The 11490-nt window shown below is 33.2% G+C and overlaps 2 protein-coding genes across 2 annotated transcripts; one reads left to right on the plus strand and one right to left on the minus strand.

The window, feature by feature from the left end:
- Nucleotides 1–4220: 4220 nt before the first annotated feature.
- Nucleotides 4221–8916, minus strand: LOC140958662 (uncharacterized). The gene is made up of 5 exons (XM_073416192.1): nt 8879–8916; nt 8185–8293; nt 6881–7136; nt 6704–6781; nt 4221–5315 (listed from the first exon to the last, which is right to left on the minus strand). The coding sequence occupies exons 2-5, from the start codon at nt 8188–8190 to the stop codon at nt 5170–5172; spliced, it is 486 nt and encodes a 161-aa protein (XP_073272293.1). The 5' UTR covers nt 8191–8293; nt 8879–8916; the 3' UTR covers nt 4221–5169.
- Nucleotides 8917–10019: 1103 nt separating this feature from the next.
- On the plus strand, nt 10020–11490 carry LOC140960402 (uncharacterized). Its single transcript, XM_073418652.1, has 3 exons — nt 10020–10927; nt 11082–11135; nt 11267–11490. The coding sequence occupies exons 1-3, from the start codon at nt 10069–10071 to the stop codon at nt 11299–11301; spliced, it is 948 nt and encodes a 315-aa protein (XP_073274753.1). The 5' UTR covers nt 10020–10068; the 3' UTR covers nt 11302–11490.

Consider the following 11490-nt stretch of genomic DNA (forward strand, 5'->3'; position numbering starts at 1 on the left):
TCTTTTTTCCTTACTATGGTTTTTATCTCAATGAGTTTTTCCTAGTAGATTTTTAACGAGGTAATATAAAAACACGTAATGAAGACAATCATTGTATCATGATCATCATCACAAGGGGGAGTATTGAAAATAAGAATTGAAAATATTGAAAATTAATGTGTGATGATGTATGTAATGATATAATTATTTTTGGATTATTTTCAAAAAAATTCTATAAATAGGTCTCTCAATTTGTGAAGAAAAAACACAATTTTGTGGAGAAAATTTTATAAAGTGTGTAGTTTAATATTTTTTTGTGAGTTTGAGATTTTTACTTTTTACCGTAAATTTTTATTTTTAACATTTAGAACATTATACTAGCATAAAAGTTATTATGCTAGACTATTCTAGAACCTATCAAGGGTGGCACATGTTGAGAGAGAATAAAACATATATTACTAAAATTAAAATTAATTTGATAAAAAAAAAAAAGAACATAATACTACCTTGATATTTCAAATCACGACCTTGATATTTCCTTTATTTTTGTTTATATATATTTTAATGTGTGTCACAAGAGCTACGTAAGAGAGTATCGGTGTCATGTAAGTATTATCCGGCGGATTTAGTGATTTAGAGCAAAAAAAGACCAGAACAAAAAAAAAGTTATTTAATGAAAATCAAACTTTGACAAGTTACAAGACTAAAACACAAAATAAATCAATACTGTCCGACGAATTTAATGGTTTCGAGCAAAAAAAGAAAAAAACAAGTTATTTGGTGAAAACCAAATTTTGACGAGTTACCTTATTAAAACACAAAATAGATCAATTTATAATACTGAAATTGTAATTTTCCCACGTTTGAAATTATTCTTTAACATTTGAAGTACATGATTTGAGCCAATAAATGATAATATAATAACAATACTTTTAGGTCCCGTTTAATATGTGTGATGTGATAAATAAATGATTAGTAATTAGATTGATTATANGGGCATAAAAAGTAATACTTTTTTCTTGGACCTAAATAAGAGATATGTCTCACAAAATACGACTCATGAGACCGTCTCANCACGGATAAATAATATAATGGAATAGAATATATGATGTTTGGTGTAATTTTAACATTATAGATTNGCTTTTAATCATAAAAGTTTCAGCTTTGACACAATTGTCTCTAACGCTTTCTTATTGTCAATTAAAGATGACATCAATTGGTGCATTGAACNGTTAGCATGAAATGACTAAAGTATTCCAACTATATACATTATAATTACCTAAGAAATAAATAAGTAGGTAATTTTAAAAAAATATAAAATTTTATTTTTNCTTAGTCAGCGTTTGTTTCTAACTTTAGAAAATGATTTCATTTCTCGACACCAATCACACGCTAACTATTTTGGAATTCTTTGCTCGCAATATATTTACAACTCACTTTCACATTCTTTAATACAATCATTTTTATACATTCAATTTTTCATCACTCCTGATAAAGATTATTTGGTTGTACTATATATCAACACAATATTTGTATATTTTCAAATTATAAAAATGATGACACGATATTTAGAAAACTAAGAAAACCAATAAATTATAACGTACCATCTATCTACTATAAATTTAATATATGGTCAAGCATGCAGCACATNTTTGATTTGTTAGATTAATAATCAAATAGATATCGGACGAAGATTACGCAAGAAGAAAGGGAGTTCTGTACGAGGATTTCAAATACTTTACAACAGGATTTCGAATACTTTACAAGATTTTGTGGAAATATGATCTGCACCAGGACCATCATCTACCTTGATGATGGTCCTGGTGCAAATCGTATGTGCCGTCGTAAATACCGGCTACAGATTGGCTACAAACGACGCCACGAATCTATCTATTCTGGTGGCTTACAGATTCATGTTCGGTGCCGCTTTCATTGCTCCTATCGCATTTTTTGCCGAAAGATTTGTATTATATGTTTTGTCTTTTAAAATTTTCAGATTTTCGAATGTCTACGTAATCGGGAAAGTAGTTTGGGATTTTAATTTGTGATACATATTGGGTTATATATGAATCAAATCTTTAGATAGTTCCCATTTATCTAAAATTGCACGGGATTTTCTTTTGAATCTTTATGCATGCATACTTTTTCTTTAGCTTGGATTCTGTACTATAATCCATAATGAGTTTTAGTATTTTTTCTTCAAGAAAATTAAATTTTCAAAGGACGGGGTAAATCAGCTCCCAGTTATCGCACCACACCAACCATGAAACACGAAGATGTCGAGGGACGTGCAAAGATTGGCCTTCGGATATATTCCAATAATTCAAAATACTGCAAAGATTGGCCTTCGGAGAAGATTCAGAGTGCCTCACCGGAAAATGACAGGCAGCGGAGTTGACGGCGGTGCGTGAAGCAGATGACGCCGCTGGTTGGTATAAAAATATCGAACGAACAAATATGGAATTGCAGTGTTTTTAAATTATTAAATCTAATTAATTATTGCATTATTTATTTATTTTATTCACTTTTATTATAATTTCCACACAACATTAACCATCTTATCTAATCTTATTATATATAAATAAATCAATTTATGTCTCGCATTATAAATGTAATTTTATTTAAAAATTAGTTAATTGAACTAATCCGAGTACTTGTTGTCAATTATGGTTAATTGATTAAAATATACGTTAAATTTTAAATTATTTTTGTTGAATCTACATTTATTTTTTTAAATAATTTTATTTAATTTTAGAAATATGTTCTATATTCACTGTCATATCAATATATACTTATATATTACTAAAATAAATATGCTACATATATTATCTATATTATATTATAAAGATTACTTAATGGATCCTACATCAATTGCCTTTGATCTCCAATATCATATTGAAATTTATATCCCTAAATACAAAATAGAAACAATAATAGAAACTCAAGCATTAACTTTAAACAAAAAAAAATTAATTTAATATAATCAAAAAAATTTAATTTAATATAATCACGTTTCACATAAAAATTATTAAATTTATAATTATATTTTATATCCAATTTTAATCCATGTATGTGTAGATATCGAATGCCGGATTTGCTAGTTACAATTAAAATTATATGAGATTAGAACAATGGAAATTCATTAGTTTTAACAAAAGAAGGCATTGAATATGACATAAATTTTTATAGTTTCGGTTAAACTTAATTTTTTTTTTAAGATAGTGTGTGAATAATTTTAATGAATTAAAACTATATGAATAAAAAATAAATATAACTATTTTTTAAAAAAATTTAACCGAATTTTTATGCCCAAATTCTTTTTTCCTATGTTCATAAATCTATAAACGATCATTTTTTGCACACGATTTCTCAATTAATTACATTAGATATTAATTATTTATTGTTATTAATTATATTTTTAATTTTTTTTCTAATTAAATGGATGAAATGCAAAGATTAAGTTAAAAGTAGGTATCTTGTGAGACGGTCTCACGAATCTTTATCTGTGAAACGGGTCAATTCTACCGATATTCACAATAAAAAGTAATACTCTGGGCATAAAAAGTAATACTTTTTTCTTGGACCTAAATAAGAGATATGTCTCACAAAATACGACTCATGAGACCGTCTCACACAAGTTTTTGGCTTTTAATCATAAAAGTTTCAGCTTTGACACAATTGTCTCTAACGCTTTCTTATTGTCAATTAAAGATGACATCAATTGGTGCATTGAACGAGAAATGGAATCCTCCTCAAAGCTTAGTCAGCGTTTGTTTCTAACTTTAGAAAATGATTTCATTTCTCGACACCAATCACACGCTAACTATTTTGGAATTCTTTGCTCGCAATATATTTACAACTCACTTTCACATTCTTTAATACAATCATTTTTATACATTCAATTTTTCATCACTCCTGATAAAGATTATTTGGTTGTACTATATATCAACACAATATTTGTATATTTTCAAATTATAAAAATGATGACACGATATTTAGAAAACTAAGAAAACCAATAAATTATAACGTACCATCTATCTACTATAAATTTAATATATGGTCAAGCATGCAGCACATTCACAATTTATTCATCAGAAAATNCCGGGTGCTGGTCTTTACCCCTGGTTTCCTTGACAAGTATAGCAATTGCACTTCCTAATATACCGAAGCATGAAGTCAGTACGTTACTGAGGAGCGTGGACGAGGGCTTATTCTATGTAAAACTTATAGAGAAAACCCTTGATAAAAAGGAAAAATTAACTAACCTCAGAAATGCAGCAGATGTCATTTGGGTCGGAGTTGAACTGTATCGCAAGTGGGAAGACAAGGATCTCCATGAAACATCTCGCAGAGGTGAAAATTTCAAGGAGACAATACAAGAGCTCTCGAGTAAAGCCGAGAGGACCGTCATGGATTTCAAGAGAGACTTGAAAGATTTCACAATGGAAAATCCTCTTAACTGGCCGGTTAAGGTTATAGCTGCCAACTCAATGTACCGTGTCGGCCGAAGAATTTTGACAGCATGTGAATGTGATGATCACCAAACAGATGAGAGATTGTTCGCACAATTATGCGTCATGATTGCAAACATAATGGCAGCTTGTCTTACCAATTTAATGCATGTCATATTCATGAAGTGTCACCGTAAAGCCATGAAGGAGGAAAGTATCCGTCAAGCAGCTCTCCTCTTGGGAGAAGCTGAAGAGATTCTTGGAATCATCCAGCAACACAGAGCACCAAGCCTGGATCCGGACAACTCAGAATTTATTGCAAAGTGGTGCAACTTAATGAAGCAGAAAAAATAGAATTCAGACGTCCGGAACTCTTTTGTGTACATAATGTGCCAGAATGAACCTTTGGTTGGTTACTCGCTCACAAGACAAATACTTGAGAACGTCATTTGAGTTAGATTCACAAGATCAATTAGTTCAGTGATACAATAGCTCATTCAAAGAGAACAAAAAAAATTCAAAGATTTGATCTCTTTCTCGTTAAGAATGTTTTCCATCATCTAATCGTGTCCAATCAAATCATCTGATCAACTACCAAAACATAAGGCAGCACAATCCTTAGCTGTAATAAAATTAGTTTTTTGTAATATGTTTAATGGAAGTTTCTTTCCTGGTACCCTAGCGTGCCATGCTTGTGCTGTTGCACACAAGTTCAATGGGGGCAGACTTGATTCAAATTTTATATTTCAAATGTCAAGGTGTCCTCTTCAAGTTTCTCGATTGCACCACCAACCCCACCATTTGAGTCTGTAGAATCACTAACTTCAGAAGTACTTGCCAGTTTGCCTTCATTTGCTTTCTCCACAAGCTTTAAGTGAAGCCAACCTTTGTGAAGACCAAAGAATTTGAAGAGCCACATTAAGAATTTGAAGAGCCACATTTGAAGAGCCACAAAGCCAAGCCTTTAAACCACATTTTCAAGCCATGAATTCAAGGAGGAATTTGAAGAGACATAACAACATGTTAATGGTGTTTAAGGCCATCAAGAATGCCATAAACATGGATGTAATGGCCTTGAATGAGAGCTTTTTCACCTCCCTTCCATGAGCCTATAAATACCATGCATGATGACCAAAAAGAAGGCACAAAACATTCACAACATTCTGAAAATTTCAGCAACTCATTCTTGTCCATTTTCGAAGCATCGCAGTAGCATAATTCTTGTCCGGTTCGACGCAGTCCAGCAGCTTTCGTGTTCGAATTTTAGTTGTCTTTCCCTCAAATCTTTGAAGATTATCATCANCTATTTGTTATGAAAATCTTTGAACAATTTGTTGATTGATATTCGTTATAATATTTGAAAGCATGTTTGAAATCTTTGAAATGCACTGTAATGATTCGAATTAGAAATGGCAAGGAAATTCCGATATTTGATATGTTTTGTTTAAGGCCCTGATGCGGTGGGTTATAATAACCGTTCTTTTGGCCTCGCCCCTTAGAGGAGTAACATATAGGGGACTGATCAGTAAACCATGAAAAAGGAGATGATTTTCAGTGCTATGTTTGTATCTTGTTCATATTCGATTCAACATGCTTAAGATTGAGATTATAATAATGTATTCGTATAATTATAACCTTGATATTCGTTATGCCCGATCGGCCCCCATTTACTGAGTATTTCCCAAGTACTCAATCCATACATTCCCACCTCCAGATAAGAACGAGAAACAAATCGAAGATAAAGAACAAGAATACTTTTGGGGATAGTGATGAAGTCAATCCAATTCAAGACCAGTCTTATCATTGTCTCTTAGTTATATTATCGTGTTATACGCTTCCGCATTTCGTTTTAATCGCATTGTAAAGACGATTATTGATTTATGTAATAGACTGGCTTTTGGCTATTTGATGTACTACGTGGCTTGTTGTTATACGGTTTTAAATTGTTAAACAACGCCGATGACACGTCTCGATTTCGGGGCGTGACAACCTTGATAAAAACAGGTTCAAATTTCTTCATCAGTCACTTGCACACAGAATATACAAAACCTTCACATGGCCAAATGAAATCACATGTCTGGAAAGAAATGCACGAGGAAGGTCTCCAGTGACATACACAACGTAAAGATAATGCTTAACTTTTACAAAAGTGTATTTTCTGCGAAAGATATGTGGTCACTATCAGTGAAGGGTGAGATGGAGCAAGAGAGATGATGGATGAGCAGTATCACATTTACTACTGGGAATTATTTTGGATTAGGAGAAGGATATACCAATTGGGAAGCCAAATACTGCACCTAACATTGAACCCAGCACCACATTCCTTACATGCCAAGAGAGCGAACCCGGCACTGGAAATAACAAGCAAAAAATTCATTCTTGAACAGGAAAAGGGCATTTTGAACATGTTAGTCCTCAAAGCTATTAACTTGCTACAAGACTAAAAAAACTTATAAGGCCAAATGTAGCTGCAGTGGCAGAACCAGGCCCAACAACATTATAAACATCATGAACCCCTCGTTTTTCAGCAAAAAAATTCTGCAAGCCACAAAAGGCAGCGGTAAACATGCCAAGGCAGACTCCACCAACTATTGACCCTCGAGTAACTCGTACAAATCTTTTCTCCATTGCATCTCGCATAAGCCGATATTGTTCGCGCTTATCTGGAGTACTTCCAAGCTTTAACATAACTTCTGCATCTTTGCTCTGTTGAAACACAGATGTAAAGATGTTCTCTCAGCAACTCACTATGGGAAATGATTTACTGAACAGATCCCTCAAAAGCAGACTCTCAGTACAATAAAATCTAACATAGTCATAAATGATAATTCAAAAACTCAAACAACACTTAAACTTAAAGCAGTAAATTTCCAGAAATTTGAAGTTCTAGTCATCTTTAACTTAAAGCAAATGAAAATATGACAACAGATCAAGAAGAAAATTATCACTATTTTTTCTGTTTCAGAATTTAATCACTAAAAATCATTAAAAACACATACACACATCAATAACTTTATGTAAATCAGCAAGCAAAATTGATGACTGATGCCATCAATCCTCAAGCCCAGAGAAAACACATAGGGCAGAACTCAACCATTAAGAAGGACTAGCCAAGCAATGGGTGAAGAAACAAGAGCACATAGAAACAAATAATTTGGAAAGTACGTCTAAGAGGGGTGATTCTACACTACTCTCCCTGTGCATTTGTACAAGATGTTCGCACGAACATCTCACATAAAAACAAAAAAGTACTGATGGGCACCACATGTTTGTTTTGACTTGAGATGTTCACGCGGACATATTGTACAAAAATGCTCTGGGAGTTTTTCTCTGAGTGTGTCATAGAATCACCCATTTAAGAGTTAGCAAGCCACATATGCACTATCTACCGCTTAGGATGTCACACAAACATCAAATTATAAACTCAGAATTCTTACATTAAGTCGGGTTGTGCAAAGAAAATGATTTTTAACTGGACAACTTTTTTCCTTCTCACGAACTGATTGAACTTCTATAGAAAATTAAATAAGAGGCATAGCAATTAGAACAAAATTTCCCACCAATAAAACTTCATCAGTTCCTGGGGATACCAGTTCATACCATATAGAAGTACAAGGTCTTAAATTTGTGTATCTCAAACAGTAGCAAAGGCCTCGAACTGGAAATATTCAGACTCGACCATTATAATTTCAATGGAAAAAACGATCCTACTTTGAGATGCGTGCTTACAACAAAGCAAATGCCTCTTTGCTACCTCCATATAACATTCCAGCAAAAATTCCAGTGACAGTCGCTGCACCCCAGTTTGCGGTCCCAACCAAGTTTGGAGTTTTCTATCCAAGTTCCAGAAAATGAGATTAGCCCTTTGAAATACGAGAAATGTGTTTACAGAAAAGAATTTCCACCACCTTTAAAAAAAATGGAATTCCTAGTATCCTATCAACTTGTAAAAAAGGTAAAATCACAATGTAAGCCTTATAAAATGAAGCTCAAAAACAGATAACCGGTATGATCAAAAGCTAAATTTCATAAGCTTAAAGGTAGGATCACATACACTGTCATTCAGATTACTTAGAAAGTGACTATATAATGGAATTGGGGCCTCAAAATCAGAAGTAGAAATGCGAGTATATGTGAAATTCATTAAATATAAGAATATCCAAAAGTTTTAACTCTTTCAACTCCCGTTTAAAACTTCCCCATGTCATTTTAAAAGGGTAATATCAAAATGGGAAGATGAATCTCATTGTACTATCATCATCCTAAAGATTCTTTTAAAACCGCAGAAAATAAAACTTCACTGTTTTTTCACATCATAAATTTCCTTCGGTTGTCCGAGAGAGATTCTCAAATTCAATTGCATAAACGACGCCACCATTTCAAATTTTTCAACTTAATTATGCATTAAACTAATCAATGGATTGGGAGAGAAAGGGGACAAATCTTACAGGGTTGACGCTCTCCTCTTGCTTCTCAGGTGCCTCCATGGCTTCTGACTGTTCGATTAAGAAACGTAGTCATCTCTGGAAACTGATTGTGTATTTACTGTTTTTTGTGAGAAAACTTCAGGTATATATGCAAGCTCACGAGTTTTTGGAGAGTTTGTGTTTTCCATGGGCGATTTTTTCATACAACTATAGCATCAACTCACGCGTCACGAGTTTGTATAATATTTTTTTATAATTTATTTAGTTTAAATTTAAATAAACATCAAAATATAATTATAAAAAATAGTTATAATTAATTTAGTTTAATGATAACTTACAAGATACTGGAAATGATAATTTTATAAAATTACTAGATTCTATTGTCATATCATGAGAAAGTGAACAATCAATTCATCGACTGATTGATTTTGTTTTTCTAATATGAACGAGCATGTAAATGACGTAAACTACATAATTGATAGAGCTATTCTTAATAAAAAAAAAATGTAGATGTCAATTAAATAATTAAAATTATCATTTTAAAATTCCCTAGATAAACAAAAAATCACACATCTTGGGACACCATAAAAGATGATAACGAAACAAAAGATATTCATGTTTTACAAATAGATGCTATATATTATTTGTCAACGAATTGAACTATGCCTGAATGCTCAGTTGCATAGGGTATATAACATATAAATATTATTTTATTTCAAATTCACAAATGTGCTTTAATTTTCTTTATGTTAAATATCATTAACATTTACTTATTAAATTTGAAGCCTAGAAGGATGCAAATAATTAGTTGGAAAATCGTAATCGGGATAAATGCATATGACTTTGGACGATTGTTCTAAAATAATAAGAATGACTAGAAATACTAGATATTTAAACCAAGCGATCCCGTGGCCTTTAAAATTTTGGGATCATACAAATAGTTTGACAACAAAGCATTTGAGGATCGAGCATCGCGATTTCTTCTTTATAAACCCTTCAACAAAGCTTCAACGTTTAAAAGAAAATTACAGCAAAAACACGACCTCCAAAGTCAGTCTATCTTCTTAAATAAACCACAATTGGCCCCTAAAAGGTGAGAAAAATTATATAAAAGATTCCCTCAGATTCCTCAAAAAAGAACTTTGAAACATAAAAATAAAAGACCCTCTAGCTTGATTCTTATTATTCCCATTCTCAAGCAAAGTATCAATATGTACTTGCTCTATTTCTTTCTCAAGAAACCACATCCCCTCTCCCAAAATCCTCCAGCTTCATCCATGAATTCCCTCTTCTTTCCCATTCTGTTCCTATCATTTTATACACTGACTTACGTAGTTATCGGCTATGGTCATGGTAGCACATGCAGGTCATTTTGCGGGAATCTTACGGTCGATTACCCTTTCGCTCTTCGACCAGGCTGTGGCCATTCTGGCTTCCGAGAACTCTTATTTTGCATCAACAATGTCTTGATGTTGCACATTAGTTCAGGATCATACCGTGTGTTGGATATAGATTATGCGTACGGGACTCTCGTGTTACACGACCCTCACATGTCCACTTGTGACTCCTTAGCATGGGGAGGCCGAGGTAACGGGTTTGTGGTCGAGCCATGGCGCGCTGTACACTTAACCCCGACATCCGATAACGTGTTCATGCTATTAGGCTGTTCGGCCCACTCACCGCTCTTCCAAGGCTTGTCGTGTCAAAATGTGTCGGGACTAGGGTGTGATGAGTATTACGGGTGCCCGGCATGGGACATGTTCGGTCCGAGACAATTGGGCCCAGCCTATGGATCCGGCCCTCCCGATTGTTGCGCGACGTCGTTCAAGGCCGTGAATCTTTCTGGGCTGGACTGCCAGGGGTACAGTAGTACATATAGCTTGGCCCCGTTGAAAGTGGGCGGTCCGAGAGAATGGGCCTATGGAATTCAGGTGAAGTATTCTTTGCAAGGGAATGGTTCCTTTTGTTGGGCCTGCGAAGCCACTGGTGGATCGTGTGGCTACGACATTGATAAAAATACAGATGTATGCATGTGTGGAGGCTGGAATTCAACAACTAATTGTGATTCAGGTTACCTTTTAAAATTAAACCATTTCAATATAACACTAATATTTTCTATAATTTTTTAATGTAGTTTAAATCGTCGTTGAATTACTGAATACGATGTGTTTTTTTTTTTTTTTTTTTTTTTTTTTTTTTTTTTTTTNATAATTTATATTGGCAGTGTACTCTGCTGCATCCCACAGAACAATATGGCATTCAAACGTTGCATTAGCAGGTATATTCAAATTTACCATGTCCTAATTTTTAGGGAAAAAAATTTATATTATGTTTCTGGATTTTAAAATATTTTGTAATCAAATGTGAAAATATATTAAACTTTTGCCTAATTTGTTTGTTTATGTGCAGTGTATCTCATGAGAATAATTATTAGGAGAAATTAGGCCCACGTGGATATGAAGATTGATTTGCAAATCCGACGACGAAGATTGGGCGAATGAAACGAAAATGGAATATATATTTTTTCTTCCTCTTTTTTTTGGCCTTTTCCAAACTACTATTTGATGTTAAATTGCTCATGCACGCCTCGATGATTGGTTATTTCAAGTAATTTTGTGTAAAAAAAATTTGTG

The sequence above is a fragment of the Primulina huaijiensis genome, chromosome 15, assembly GCF_012295235.1.
Source record: "Primulina huaijiensis isolate GDHJ02 chromosome 15, ASM1229523v2, whole genome shotgun sequence".
Taxonomy (NCBI): Eukaryota; Viridiplantae; Streptophyta; class Magnoliopsida; order Lamiales; family Gesneriaceae; genus Primulina; species Primulina huaijiensis.